General features: G+C 41.3%; 1 protein-coding gene across 1 annotated transcript; it reads right to left on the minus strand.

Moving 5' to 3' along the window:
- Positions 1-398: 398 nt before the first annotated feature.
- Positions 399-3,149, minus strand: LOC123483519 (piggyBac transposable element-derived protein 3-like). Its single transcript, XM_045213710.1, has 2 exons — positions 2,907-3,149; positions 399-2,380 (listed from the first exon to the last, which is right to left on the minus strand). Exons 1-2 carry the CDS (start codon positions 3,038-3,040, stop codon positions 889-891), a joined length of 1,626 nt encoding a protein of 541 aa, XP_045069645.1. The 5' UTR covers positions 3,041-3,149; the 3' UTR covers positions 399-888.
- Positions 3,150-14,397: the final 11,248 nt, after the last annotated feature.

The following is a 14,397-nucleotide window of genomic DNA, read 5'->3' on the forward strand; positions in this document are numbered from 1 at the left end:
CGGCAAATATAATAATATTTGCCAGGGCATATTAGGCTATTTAATTATAAATCTGATTATTTCACATGGCGATGTGTGAAGTTAATCAACTTCAAAATAACTTCCTGTCATAACGTGGCTAATATGCTTGCGTATCTATTTAAGTAGCAAGCTAAAAACACAGAGCCTAACGTCAGCTAGCTGTCAGCTAGCCTAACGTCAAGTAGCATGCTAAAAAAACACAGAGCCTAACGTCAGCTAGCTGTCAGCTAGCCTAACGTCAAGTAGCAAGCTAAAAACACAGAGCCTAACGTCAGCTAGCTAGCTGACGTTAGGCTCTGTGTTTTTAGCTTGCTACTTAACCTCCTGAGAACCAAGGAAAATATTGTTTTTCCTAATCATATTTTTTGTGATTCAATAACTGTTTAGGGTTTAAAAAAGCATCCTACAATTTCCACATTTTAATTTTAATTTTAATTTTTTATTTTACAGCATGTCCACTGTAGTGGACAACAGGATCATTTGAGTACGAAAAGAGACACATTTGGTAGATACAAATTTTTACAGAGTTCTTACAGATTACAGAGTTTTTATGAACTAAGAATACATACATTTTGGGCTGTAGATTGATTATTATCCAAGAATACAGACATTTTGATTATACAATACACATTAATCATTCTTGAATCCTTTTCCTTACATTTCGCAAGGATAGCTTTACTATTAAAGCTTAACACTTTGTTATGTCCATATCCTTTGATTGGTCCCCTTGAATCCTTTCTGTGTTATTTGAACAATGAACATATAACTAATGTGTAACAGATTTATTTTGGATTTTTTCCTTCTGTCAAACTGAATCCAATCTAGCTTTTTCCTTCACTCTTCATTTTGTTCTTAGTATTTTCTTTGTTAGTGGTGAAAGTCCTGGAAGCAATTTCTCTTTTTGGTAATGCAGAGGAACATCTTGCATTTGGTACATCTCATGTACGTCTTGCTCTTGCAGCCCTTATTTCTGCATCTTTCTGCATGCTTGGTATCCATCATCTCAGGCATGTGCATGGCTCCTAGTCTGCGCACAGATGGCTCTGGTTGTGGGATCCTCATTTTAGATGGTGGCTCATACTCATCCTCACTCTCTTCACAGCTGTTTTCCAGTTCCGGACTCTCCAACAGCTCCTCAGCTAGGAGTAGTTTGAAGTCCAGGTACTGATGTGTGTTCTTGGATGGTCTGTGCAGAGCTTTGCTGTCAGACTGGTATTGTATCCAGGAGTTGGTGATGGCAACATCAAAGAAGTGACTGATCACGCGCGATGTCCACTTCTTGGTCCTGCTTGACATACGATAGAAGCTAAGCATGCGATCACAAAGATCTACGCCACCCATGTTATCATTATACTGCTTAATTACTGCTGGTCTTTTAACCTGGACCAGGTGCTTTTCTTTCTGGGACCATCTGGTACAGATGTCTTCTGGGTCTTTCCCATGTACAGTGGATGCCATGAGCACTGGTTTGTTGTCGAACCATTTTGTGATGGCCAGCTCAGGACTCTTTCTGGCCACTGACACTGATGTTCCTCTCCCCTCTTTTTTCAACTGTTTGTCTACTGGCAGCTGGCACAGCTTTGGGACACGGTTCTTCATTATAGTTCCAGTTGCAGGAAGGCCCTTTGCCAGCAATGCATCCAATAGATCTATGGTTGTGAAGTACCTGTCAAAGAATATGTGGCTTCCTGTTGGAACAGAGTCAACCATGCGTAGAACTGCTGCAGCTCCAACTCCTAACCTTTGGACTGTAAAGGTATTCTTCCCTTGGTAGACTTCAAAATCAAGCATCAGACCATTTGGGGATGCAAGGACAAAGACCTTTAGGCCAGTAGGGTTTGGCTTGCCGGGAACATATTGCCTGACTGGACAACGGCCTGTGAATGGGATGATTTGCTCATCAATGCAGACCCTTTCTGGCTTTGCAAGGCTGAGACAGCCTTGGCGCACACGATCGAGTATTGGCCTGACTTTCCAAAGAATATCTGCCTTCTTTGTTTCCTCTGTTATAGCCAGGTCATTGACAATCTTGAGGGAATTTCTTATCCTGAAGAATCTATCCCTAGTCATTTTGCTACTTATGACTGGCACTTTAGTTTTGTTGGCCCAAAACATTTTAATTCTGGGATAGCCAAGGCAGGCCATGTGGACTGAAATGCCCAAGAAGATTTTTATTTCTTGTGGCGTGGTGTTCATGCACACTCCTTTGATTTGCAGCTCTCTTTGATTTGTGTATGTTGCCAAATCTTCAAAGACCTTGTTGTCAATGTACTGTAAAAAGTATTCAATTGGACTCCAGTCTGCACGTGTTGTAGGGTCATCTTGACACACAGGAAGCCCAGGTAACACAGGTGCAAATCTGATATGAAGGAAAAAAGAATAATAAATGATAAGTAATAACAGTTTAAATACTCAATGCAGCTGAATTTAAAATTGTGGAACTGCATCAAACATACATGTTACTCCTGGCCCACAGAGGGCGACGAGTTTCCTGTTCATCCCTGTCTGTATCTGTGTCTGTGTCTGCATCTGTCCCTTCAACTGAGCCTTCTGCATTGTCTTCCTCTTCTTCATCACCGTTTTGTATCACTGGTTGAAACTTATCCTCATCTCTCTCATCATCTGACAACTCCAAATCTGAATCTCCCTCGGTAAAGAATTCTTTCTGCTTCAGTTCTGTTTCCTACGACAATGTGGAGTCATTATTTACATGAAGATAGTCCTGATGTCCACTATAATTGACATTCATAAAATGGCAAATCTTTCAAAAGATACATAATTTAGTTGCTATCAGAACTAAATATATGATTCCTAACACCTTCATGAACAAGAAAATATATGATTATCATAGTAACAAAACCATAGACAAACAATATTTGACTTACCTCTCATCTTTCCATAAAATGTGCTTGTTCCTATGCCGTCCATTTTGAAAGGAAAGATAGAGGCGGTTCCCGGCCTCCCAGCCAATCAAATGACATATCACTGAAAAGCCCAGGATGTCCTCTGTACAGTACATCAGGAATTAAGAGACTTGCACAAAAGATTCCAAGAAGAGGGATGAAACTCAAATGTCCACTACAGTGGATATAAGTCAATGGGCTGGGTCTCAGGAGGTTTTAAATAGATACGCTAGCATATTAGCCACGTTATGACAGGAAGTTATTTTGAAGTTGATTAACTTCCCACATCGCCATGTGAAATAATCAGATTTATAATTAAATAGCCTAATATGCCCTGGCAAATATTATTATATTTGCCGGTGTAACCTACAACTTTATCCCAGTTTGATATGCTGCTTGAATGTATTCATTCCCATATCAGTTAAAAATAGAATATCATCATGTCCGAGGGAGGACATCATGTCATTGGAGGAGTGGGTGAGTGACTGACTTTTTCCCTTCGTTTCGTTTTTCGGTGGCTACACAGCTAGAGATGCACGTGTCATTTGGTTAGCTAGCAAGAAATGTGACTCACTTTGCTAGCTAGCTATGCTGAATGACTGTTATCATATCTTTTGCGTTCGCAAATTCACTCTGACTTGCTATCTACTCTGATTTCAGAGCACTCTTGTCTTGTCTGAGTGTGCCAGAGTGCAGAATAACTGATGAATTTACGAACGCGCAAGACCCGCTGAATATGACCAGTGTCAGTAAACGTAGGCAAAAAAAGTAATAGTTAATCATGAACGCTCTATATAACATGTAAGTGGGGTGTTCTCTCATCTGTGTCTGGAAGTAGCTAGCTAGCAAGCTAGCCCACTTTTGCCAGTTAGCTTGGGTGCTTGGTTGGGACAACGCATGCGTTGGCAGGGAAGCTGCAGAAGGACGAGCAGGCTATTCCCCATCATTTATCAGTGCAATTCTGACAGCCAACTAGCTGAAAAAGTTTGAGAGGGTTTATCTAATGTTCCTTCGTTAGATTTTAGCTAATCTTTCTCTGGCTAGCATTAGTTGTTGATCTGGTTGTTGTTGATGTGTATATAGGGAAAGATAGCCTACCTTTTTTTATGGTTGTTTGATCAATAGGACTGTACAGTTCCCAAATTTAAGAGGCCTCCCATGGTATTTAGCTATATACAGTGAGGGAAAAAAGTATTTGACCCCCTGCTGATTTTGTATGTTTGCCCACTGACAAAGAAATGATCAGTCTATAATTTTAATGGTAGGTTTATTTGAACGGTGAGAGACAGAATAACAACAAAAGAAATCCAGAAAAATGCATGTAAAAAATGTAATGAATTGATTTGCATTTTAATGAGGGAAATAAGTATTTGACCCTTCTGCAAAACATGACTTAGTACTTGGTGGCAAAACCCTTGTTGGCAATCACAGAGGTCAGACGTTTCTTGTAGTTGGCCACCAGGTTTGCACACATCTCAGGAGGGATTTTGTCCCACTCTTCTTTGCAGATCTTCTCCAAGTCATTAAGGTTTTGAGGCTGATGTTTGGCAACTCGAACCTTCAGCTCCCTCCACAGATTTTCTATGGGATTAAGGTCTGGAGACTGGCTAGGCCACTCCAGGATCTTAATGTGCTTCTTCTTGAGCCACTCCTTTGTTGCCTTGGCTGTGTGTTTTGGGTCATTGTCATGCAGGAATACCCATCCACAACCCATTTTCAATGCCCTGGCTGAGGGAAGGAGGTTCTCACCCAAGATTTGACGGTACAAGGCCCCGTCCATCGTCCCTTTGATGCGGTGAAGTTGTCCTGTCCCCTTAGCAGAAAAACACCCCCAAAGCATAATGTTTCCACCTCCATGTTTGACGGTGGGGATGGTGTTCTTGAGGTCATAGGCAGCATTCCTCCTCCTCCAAACACGGCGAGTTGAGTTGATGCCAAAGAGCTCCATTTTGGTCTCATCTGACCACAACACTTTCACCCAGTTCTCCACTGAATCATTCAGATATTCATTGGCAAACTTCAGATGGGCATGTACAGTGGGGAAAAAAAGTATTTAGTCAGCCACCAATTGTGCAAGTTCTCCCACTTAAAAAGATGAGAGAGGCCTGTAATTTTCATCATAGGTACACGTCAACTATGACAGACAAAATGAGATTTTTTTTTCCAGAAAATCACATTGTAGGATTTTTAATGAATTTATTGGAATATGATGGTGGAAAATAAGTATTTGGTCAATAACAAAAGTTTCTCAATACTTTGTTATATACCCTTTGTTGGCAATGACACAGGTCAAACGTTTTCTGTAAGTCTTCACAAGGTTTTCACACACTATTGCTGGTATTTTGGCCCATTCCTCCATGCAGATCTCCTCTAGAGCAGTGATGTTTTGGGGCTGTCGCTGGGCAACACAGACTTTCAACTCCCTACAAAGATTTTCTATGGGGTTGAGATCTGGAGACTGGCTAGGCCACTCCAGGACCTTGAAATGCTTTTTACGAAGCCACTCCTTCGTTGCCCGGGCGGTGTGTTTGGGATCATTGTCATGCTGAAAGACCCAGCCACGTTTCATCTTCAATGCCCTTGCTGATGGAAGGAGGGTTTCACTCAAAATCTCACGATACATGGCCCCATTCATTCTTTCCTTTACACGGATCAGTCGTCCTGGTCCCTTTGCAGAAAAACAGCCCCAAAGCATGATGTTTCCAACCCCATGCTTCACAGTAGGTATGGTGTTCTTTGGATGCAACTCAGCATTCTTTGTCCTCCAAACATGACGAGTTGAGTTTTTACCAAAAAGTTATATTTTGGTTTCATCTGACCATATGACATTCTCCCAATCCTCTTCTGGATCATCCAAATGCACTTCAGATGGGCCTGGACATGTACTGGCTTAAGCAGGGGGACACGTCTCGCACTGCAGGATTTGAGTCCCTGGCGGCGTAGTGTGTTACTGATGGTTGGCTTTGTTACTTTGGTCCCAGCTCTCTGCAGGTCATTCACTAGGTCCCCCCGTGTGGTTCTGGGATTTTTGCTCACCGTTCTTGTGATCATTTTGACCCCACGGGGTGAGATCTTGCGTGGAGCCCCAGATCGAGGGAGATTATCAGTGGTCTTGTATGTCTTCCATTTCCTAATATTTGCTCCCACAGTTGATTTCTTCAAACCAAGCTGCTTACCTATTGCAGATTCAGTCTTCCCAGCCTGGTGCAGGTCTACAATTTTGTTTTTGGTGTCCTTTGACAGCTCTTTGGTCTTGGCCATTGTGAAGTTTGGAGTGTGACTGTTTGAGGTTGTGGACAGGTGTATTTTATACTGATAACAAGTTCAAACAGGTGCCATTAATACAGGTAACGAGTGGAGGACAGAGGAGCCTCTGAAAGAAGAAGTTACAGGTCTGTGAGAGCCAGAAATCTTGCTTGTTTGTAGGTGACCAAATACTTATTTTCCACCATAATTTGCAAATAAATTCATAAAAAATCCTACAATGGGATTTTCTGGATTTTTTTCCTCAATTTGTCTGTCATAGTTGACGTGTACCTATGATGAAAATTACAGGCCTCTCTCATCTTTTTAAGTGGGAGAACTTGCACAATTGGTGGCTGACTAAATACTTTTTTTCCCCACTGTATATGTGCTTTCTTGAGCAGGGTGACCTTGCGGGCACTGCAGGATTTCAGTCCTTCACGGCGTAGTGTGTTACCAATTGTTTTCTTGGTGACTATGGTCCCAGCTGCCTTGAGATCATTGACAAGATCCTCCCGTGTAGTTCTGGGCTGATTCCTCACCGTTCTCATGATCATTGCAACTCCACAAGGTGAGATCTTGCATGGAGCCCCAGGCCGAGGGAGATTGACAGTTCTTTTGTGTTTCTTCCATTTGCGAATAATCGCACCAACTGTTGTCACCTTCTCACCAAGCTGCTTGGCGATGGTCTTGTAGCCCATTCCAGCCTTGTGTAGGTCTACAATCTTGTCCCTGACATCCTTGGAGAGCTCTTTGGTCTTGGCCATGTTGGAGAGTTTGGAATCTGATTGATTGATTGCTTCTGTGGACAGGTGTCTTTTATACAGGTAACAAGCTGAGATTAGAAGCACTCCTAATCTCAGCTCGTTACCTATATAAAAGACACCTGGGAGCCAGAAATCTTTCTGATTGAGAGGGGGTCAAATACTTATTTCCCTCATGAAAATGAAAATCAATTTATAACATTTTTAACATGTGTTTTTCAGTTTTTTGTTGTTGTTATTCTGTCTCTCACTGTTCAAATAAACCTACCATTAAAATTATAGACTGATAATTTCTTTGTCAGTGGGCGAACGTACAAAATCAGCAGGGGATCAAATACTTTTTTCCCTCACTGTATTTGCAGAAATCCATTCAACTGTATATTGTGGCTTTTGCCGAATGCGTTCTAATGATCTAAAGCCGTGCTGTTGCAACTGCCTGTAAACACACAGTCCAGTTCAAAATGAATGATGGCAGGCCCTTGTGGCAAATTTCTTGTTTGCATATAGGCCTACTGTACCTCTGATAGGCTATGGTGCACTTGTCTGCGTAGACTCCTGTCCTGGAAGAGACAGATGTTTTTATTAGGTTTTATTTACTGCAGTGTCTGTTATTATTTGATAAAAAATTATTTTTGGCCTTACTGTTATTAGCCCACACAAACGCATTGAATAACAGATTCACTACATAAAACAAAAGATAGTCCCCCAAAAAAAAAAACAAATCAAAAGGAAGTTTGTTCTGAAGTGTCTGTCCTATATCCAAGAGATATAAGAAAGATCAGGAAACCTTAGTTATATATGTATGTATGTATGTATGTATATGTGTGTGTGTGTGTGTGTGTGTGTGTGTGTGTATGTATGTATTTAACCCTTTATTTTTGGCACTAAACAGTCTTCATTTATACTTCCATTCATTTTTTCAACTGGTACCGGGGGACCTTCAGACGAGTCTTGTAAGGCCTTTGGGCATCCCAGAGCAAAGCACCATCGTGCTCATGAGAGTCTCACCTTTCCACAGAGGGGTCATATTAGTGTGTAGCACAAACTGTTCGGATGCTACATGCGACTTTGTGAAAAGACCGATTTTCGGGATGTCTCACGGTCTGACAAACACTGCTCTAGCTCTGTCACCTTTCACCGCAGATGCGGAAGTGCGACATCGGCGGATGCGGTAGATTGAGATGCATCCAATGCAAAACAACAGATATCTCTAGTTTAAATTGACCAGATTTTTATGGGATTTTTTATTATTATGCTAATTCAATTTCCGAAATGGGAAAACGACCACAAGGAAATCTCTACTATTGTTCCCTTGTGTATGTTGCTAGGCCTATTAGTCTCCCCCTTGAAATAGCTAGGCTACAATATCGCATCAAATTACTGTTCATTGGGGTAGACCTAAACTGTCAAATTATATTTACTGTGTTTAGATGTTTGGCCTTGGGGCCTTTGTTTGCAAGTTAGTTTGGATGCAGTAGAGATGATTCATGTAGATCAGATGTTCTTCTGACGGTAAACCCCCCAGATGAAACACATAGTTGCATGATTAACAGGGCTTGGTGGCATTAAGCCTATGTTTAGAAACCAATACTACCTACCCAGTACCCACAGACTGAAGGACATCTAGAGGCCTAAGCACAATTAATGTAATAAACCAAAATCAGCTTTAACCGTTTTGTAATTTTAATGTTTCTCTATTAGGTGAACATATGACATTTATTAGCTTATTTGCAGAAACAGTTATTTAGCCTTTTACCTTTGACTTATTAAGAACAAGGTTTACATTTTACATTTTAGTCATTTAGCAGACGCTCTTATCCAGAGCGACTTACAGTTTGTGAATGCATACGTTTATTTAATAAAAAAATAATAATAATCATACTGGCCCCCCGTGGGAAACGAACCCACATCCCTGCCAGCCAAACCCTCCCCTACTTTGGACAACGCTGGACCAATTGTGCGCCACCCATGGGTCTCAATTTCAGATGTAGGATGAGATATGGAATCTGAATAAAAAGCAGAATCAGATATAGACCTCCATCACCACTAGCCATAATATACCAATGAACTAGTGCATCAGTATAAGAGTGCTGTGAGAGACTCATGGTCTTAAAAGGTTCCATATGGGGCTGCTGGGCCTATGTCAGGCTGACCTGATACTCAGTACTGGGCCTGGCACCACCAACACACTTTCTGTCTTCTCTCATTTGGGCTGTTATGCTTTACCTGACACCTGTGCTGTGATTGGATAACCTTTTGTCCCGGCCAATAAATGATACTTTTCACCCTTGTCTCGCCCTCCCTATGTCTGTTTCTGTGTATGTTCATTAGTAGTCTCACACTACAAACACTGTTATTTTTGTAAATGTTGAATTATGGATAAAAAAGAACTGGACCCATTTTAAACAATCTCAATCTCCACAGTGCAAGGAAAGATGAATGCTCTTTTTTTCTGTTACAGTGTGTAAGCCATTGTTCTCCACTGTGTTACCTCAGAATACTGTACATTATGCATTAACTGTATGTCAGGCCAAGCACAGTATCTATCTCATAGAAGAGTTTTATGTTTTATATGTGTCTGTTGGTATTACTTTTACATTTTAGTCATTTAGCAGACGCTCTTATCCAGAGCAACTTAGTTAGTGAGTGCATACATTATCATACTGGTATCTAGTAAGATGTCCATCTCATCTCAGTACATGTGTTCAATATCAATATATACTGTATCAGCATACTCAGTAAGTCACTGTGCCATAGAACTGTGTTTCAGGTTATTGTTGGGATACATGGGCAATTTCTCTCTGTCTCTGTCTCACTGTCTCTGTCTCACTCAATGTCTCAGACACGTGCACAAACAAACTTGGCTCATCCTCTGTCTTTCCAGAATTTGAAGGGAGTTCAGACATCTAATATAAGACAGGTCCCCACCACAACAAAATATCTAACTTTGAGTTAGAATGAACAATATCTCTCCCACCCTTTCTGTCTGTCCCCCACTCCCATTTTTCTTTCTGTCCCCCACTCCTATTTCCCTTCTCTGTGTTATTTCGTTCTTGGCTGGAGGAGAAGTATGTGCACTTATTATGCGTTTTCCATGGTAGCCTTCCCTCTGGAATAGATTAGCAGCAGAGAGTGAAAGTGTGAGCTGAAGTGACAGAGAGACATAATGAGGTATAATGAGACTGGGGAGACATTGGGCTGAAAGAGATGACTTATCTTACCTGATTCATCTGGTGGAATACTTCTCTAAATTAACTGCCTAGTTTCAAACACACCTTCCCTGTGCTTAAATGCATCTATTGATTGGCTATCTACTGACAATCTTTTAACATACCTGTCTTCCCTGCGATGTCCAACTCTTTCATTCTAACTGGTTGTCATTATAATACACACACACACACACTGGCACTCCTGGACTAGGGGTGATAAGTCTATCAGCAGCAGATGAATGATACATTGGTTAGTGGTTAGTGTGAGAGATATGAAAGGAGATTATGTTAGGAAATATAAGTGCGTAACCGTGCGTTTGCCTCTGCATGACCATGACAAGAGGAATACGGTGGACTGATCTAAACCAGCCGGTTAGACAGGAACACAACCCAATGTAATGGGAAGATTTGATTTGCTATTTATCTGTTGGAGTGACTTCAAATGAAAGGGAGAAGGAAAATATGCATTTTATGAATTGCTAAAAAAAAAATAGTAGTTTCTTTGAGCTTTGTGGAAAATGTGTTTAACATGCAGACAGGGACGTCTACCGTGGCAGCTTGAATTCCCTGACCCTGTTTGGTCTTGGCATAGAGGCCTTTTGTCAGTCATATCTCATTAGAGCCACAACATGATTGGCTAAGGGCCGCTGGCACCTGCCCAGTAGAGGAAGTAGTGCAGTGCTGCTTGGCTGTGGAGCTGTGTTGTTGAACAGCACTGTGCTCTGGGGTTGTGTTGAAGGCCTGTGTTGTGGCAGAAGGTTGCCCTGTGTGTTCAGTAGGTGGTGTGGGCTTGGTCTACTGGGAAATAGTACAATACTCTGCCGCTGTGTGGTTGGCCTCTAGGGTTGTAGTGTGCTCAGGGAGTTGTGTTGCTGGACTGTGCTGGGCTGTTTTGTTGCCAGTGCTGTGATCTTTGGTAGAACAGAGACATTTATACAGATGTAGGATCTTAATTTGACCTGTATTGGCGCAGCAAAATAATCATGCAGCAACAGGATTTGAACATTTAGTCCATAATGTTGCTTGATCGATGGTTAGGCTATTAGCTGGTCAAAATGAGGCTACATGAAAAGTGGAATACTGTTAATATAACCAATCTTGTGTTAGTCTGGGTTTTCAGTGAATTTATGTAAATCACTAAGCTCATCTACATTTTGTTGCTGAAAATTCTCAGCAACAAAAGAGTGATAAAATGTAAGATCCTACATCCTGTAGGCCAACATATACAATACACAGAGAGATGTATGCATATAAATAAATAATATTTTTTATATATACACTACCAGTCAAAGGTTTGGACACACCTACTCATTCAAGGGTTTTTCTTTATTTTTACTATTTTTTACATTGCTGTCCTTTAGTAGTGGTTTCTTTGCAGCAATTTGACCATGAAGGCCTGATTCACACAGTCCCCTCTGAACAGTTGATAATGAGATGTGTCTGTGACTTGAACTCTGTGAAGCATTTATTTGGGCTGCAATTTCTGAGGCTGGTAACTCTAATGAATTTATCCTCTGCAGCAGAGGTAACTCTGGGTCTTCCATTCCTGTCACGGTCCTCATGAGAGGCAGTTTCATCATAGCGCTTGATCTCTCTCTCTCTCTCTCTCTCTCTCTCTCTCTCTCTCTCTCTCTCTCTCTCTCTCTCTCTCTCTCTCTCTGTCTCTCTCTCTCTCTGTCTCTCTCTCTCTCTCTCTCTCTCTCTCTCTCTCTCTCTCTGTGTCTCTGTCTCTGTCTCTGTCTCTCTCTCTCTCGGAAGACTGTAAACCCCCAGCCAACACACACCTACCATTGTTTTTTCAGGATATATTCACAACACTGAATTGTAATTTGTGTCAAAGGTAACATCTAGTTTCTCAGAGTATTGAATATATTCTTACCTGAAATGAGCTCCAAATAGAACAGGAAAAGAGAAGCTGGTTTGGCAGGACCGATGAGATGAATGGAGAGAATAAGGAAATAGACAATATGGGCGTATGAAAGAGGATAGAACCATTTCATGTCTCCAGTGACTTATTCCCTGTTGTGTCCAACTTCAGCATGTGTAATAACTATATCATTGCTGTGCAGACACAGTTGAAGTATGAGCCTAGTAGTGAAGGATGATAGTTGAGCTTTTAGGTCACACTCAGACATCGGATGGGCTATTGCATGTAGCCCTTGTTTGAAACAGGACATTGAGAGTTGATCCATGTACATAGATAGAGCATGTTCTCCGATGCACCTTGGGTGTTATTCAATCAAGTAACATTTCACAATCCCCATTTTTCACACACAAACATAGGCTGCTGGAGATATATATTTTTTACATTTTTAGTCATTTAGCAGACGCTCTTATCCAGAGCGACTTACAGGAGCAATTAGGGTTAAGTGCCTTGCTCAAGGGCACGTCGACAGATTTTTCACCTAGTCGGCTCGGGGATTAGAACCACCGACCTTTCGGTTACTGGTACAACGCTCTTAACCACTAAGCTACCTGCCGCCCTATAAAGTGGGGTGGAAACATGCACACAGCAGTAAGGGGATAGGACACCAGGTGACTGGTGAGAATTTGTCCTTGGATAATAATATCAAATCTGTGGTCTTGAACAGGGTTCATGTGAATGTCTTAGTGTCAAAGAGTACATTTAAGGGCACTACACTGTACTTGCATTGGAGTACCAGGAAGTGATATAAACATGAGCTAATGAACACTGCTGACAAACCACAAGGTGAGACTTATGTAGGCATCAGTGCTACAACTTTGAGGAACATAGTGGAACTGCACATCAAGTAGCCAACCATCCAAAACTACTGTAGTTCTGCAAGCCACACCATCTTACAGTATGTTATGCCAGTCCATTAGAAGTCTGTCCATATTGTATCTAACCCTTCCCATATCTTTATGAACTAACTTTTGGAGTATTGTACCCAGCTGTGTCTGTACTTCACACTGAAAGTGACCTTAGGCCATCTTTTACATAACACATGTTTTAATCCACCACCATACTCTCTGACTACGTGTGCGAGCTTTGTCTCTGTGAAGGGGTGAGACAGTCGCTCAGCATTTCCTATTTATATACAGTATATATCATGTTTCAGTGGGACTCCTCGGGTTTACACAGGTGAGTAACAGGTGCTGTGGCTGCCCCTATTGTCCTCTACCCTCTATCCCTTCCTTTCTCTCTCTCTCTCTCCCTTCTGTACTCTTTCCCCTTTGTCTTTATCTTCCCCACTGCTTTTGCCATCACCCACTATCCTTCTCTTGCCCTCTGCCTCTCCCTCTCTCCTTACCAAGGTATCTCCTTGAGGTTCTTCTCCTCTTCCCCTCTTCCCATCAGCCACTGTCTCTTGACATGACAGCATACAATGAACATGAGTGTTTGTCATTGAAAATAAAGGAGCTGCATATTCCTTTGGCATTCCTGATAATCCCTGTCTGTGGCACCATGCTCCATCTCTGCACCCAGAGAGAGAGCGAGAGAGAGCCTCCCATTAACTCAGACTAATGACGCTTATCTAAAGTCTCTGTCTCCCTCTACTGGCCTCCATATGTACTGAAACGAAATACTGTATCATACATTTGTATTTTCCCTTCCTGTAAATTCCTTTGAGCGCTGCTGCCTTCGTCAAAGGTAGGCTGTTGAGGATGACCTCTCACCGGTGAAGAGACACTGAGCTGCATCATATCCTCCTCTTCACGCACAGCTGGAATAATGGATTTATTTTTATTTTTTAATGTTATTTTTTTGTAGTATTTTGAATATACTTTTTGTTCGTTTACTTTTATGGGATATTACTTATTTGATCTTAAAATATATCTTATTTACGTTTTATTCCAATAGTTATAAGGTTTATAGAATTGATTCATTGTAGCCAGTACTTTCATCTTTAAAGGCTATTTCGAATAAAGGTGCTGCAGTAGGCCTAGCCTATGCCTTGCAACCTATTTGAAAAACCGAGGATCAAAGAAACATGATCCATATTTGTAACTCAACTCTAAAATGTGAACGAAACTTTTTGAAATATGAAATAATGCTATTGCAAATGTCACATGGACAATACAGGCTAGTTATCTTATAATCTTCACCAGATATACATCAGTTCGATTAAATTGAACTACGATAGCCTATCATTTTATCTCCCGTCCCGTAGAAATTGGGCTAATGAACGTTTTCGCTGTACTTGATTAGTGCAAAAGATTATGGTGGTGTGGTCCTCAAACTGGAATAAGAGCAGTTGTCGATTGTCCTTATCGCAATACTGGGGTTGAGCCAAT

This window comes from Coregonus clupeaformis, unplaced genomic scaffold (assembly GCF_020615455.1).
Source record: "Coregonus clupeaformis isolate EN_2021a unplaced genomic scaffold, ASM2061545v1 scaf0144, whole genome shotgun sequence".
Classification (NCBI taxonomy): domain Eukaryota; kingdom Metazoa; phylum Chordata; class Actinopteri; order Salmoniformes; family Salmonidae; genus Coregonus; species Coregonus clupeaformis.

Excerpts from the sequence above, each read along its gene's own strand:
- LOC123483519 (XM_045213710.1), bottom strand. The coding sequence starts at position 3,040 with ATGTACTGTACAGAGGACATCCTGGGCTTTTCAGTGATATGTCATTTG. Across the intron at positions 2,381-2,906 it reads ATTTTATGGAAAGATGAGAG|ATTTGCACCTGTGTTACCTG; the intron begins GTAAGTCAAATA and ends CCTTCATATCAG.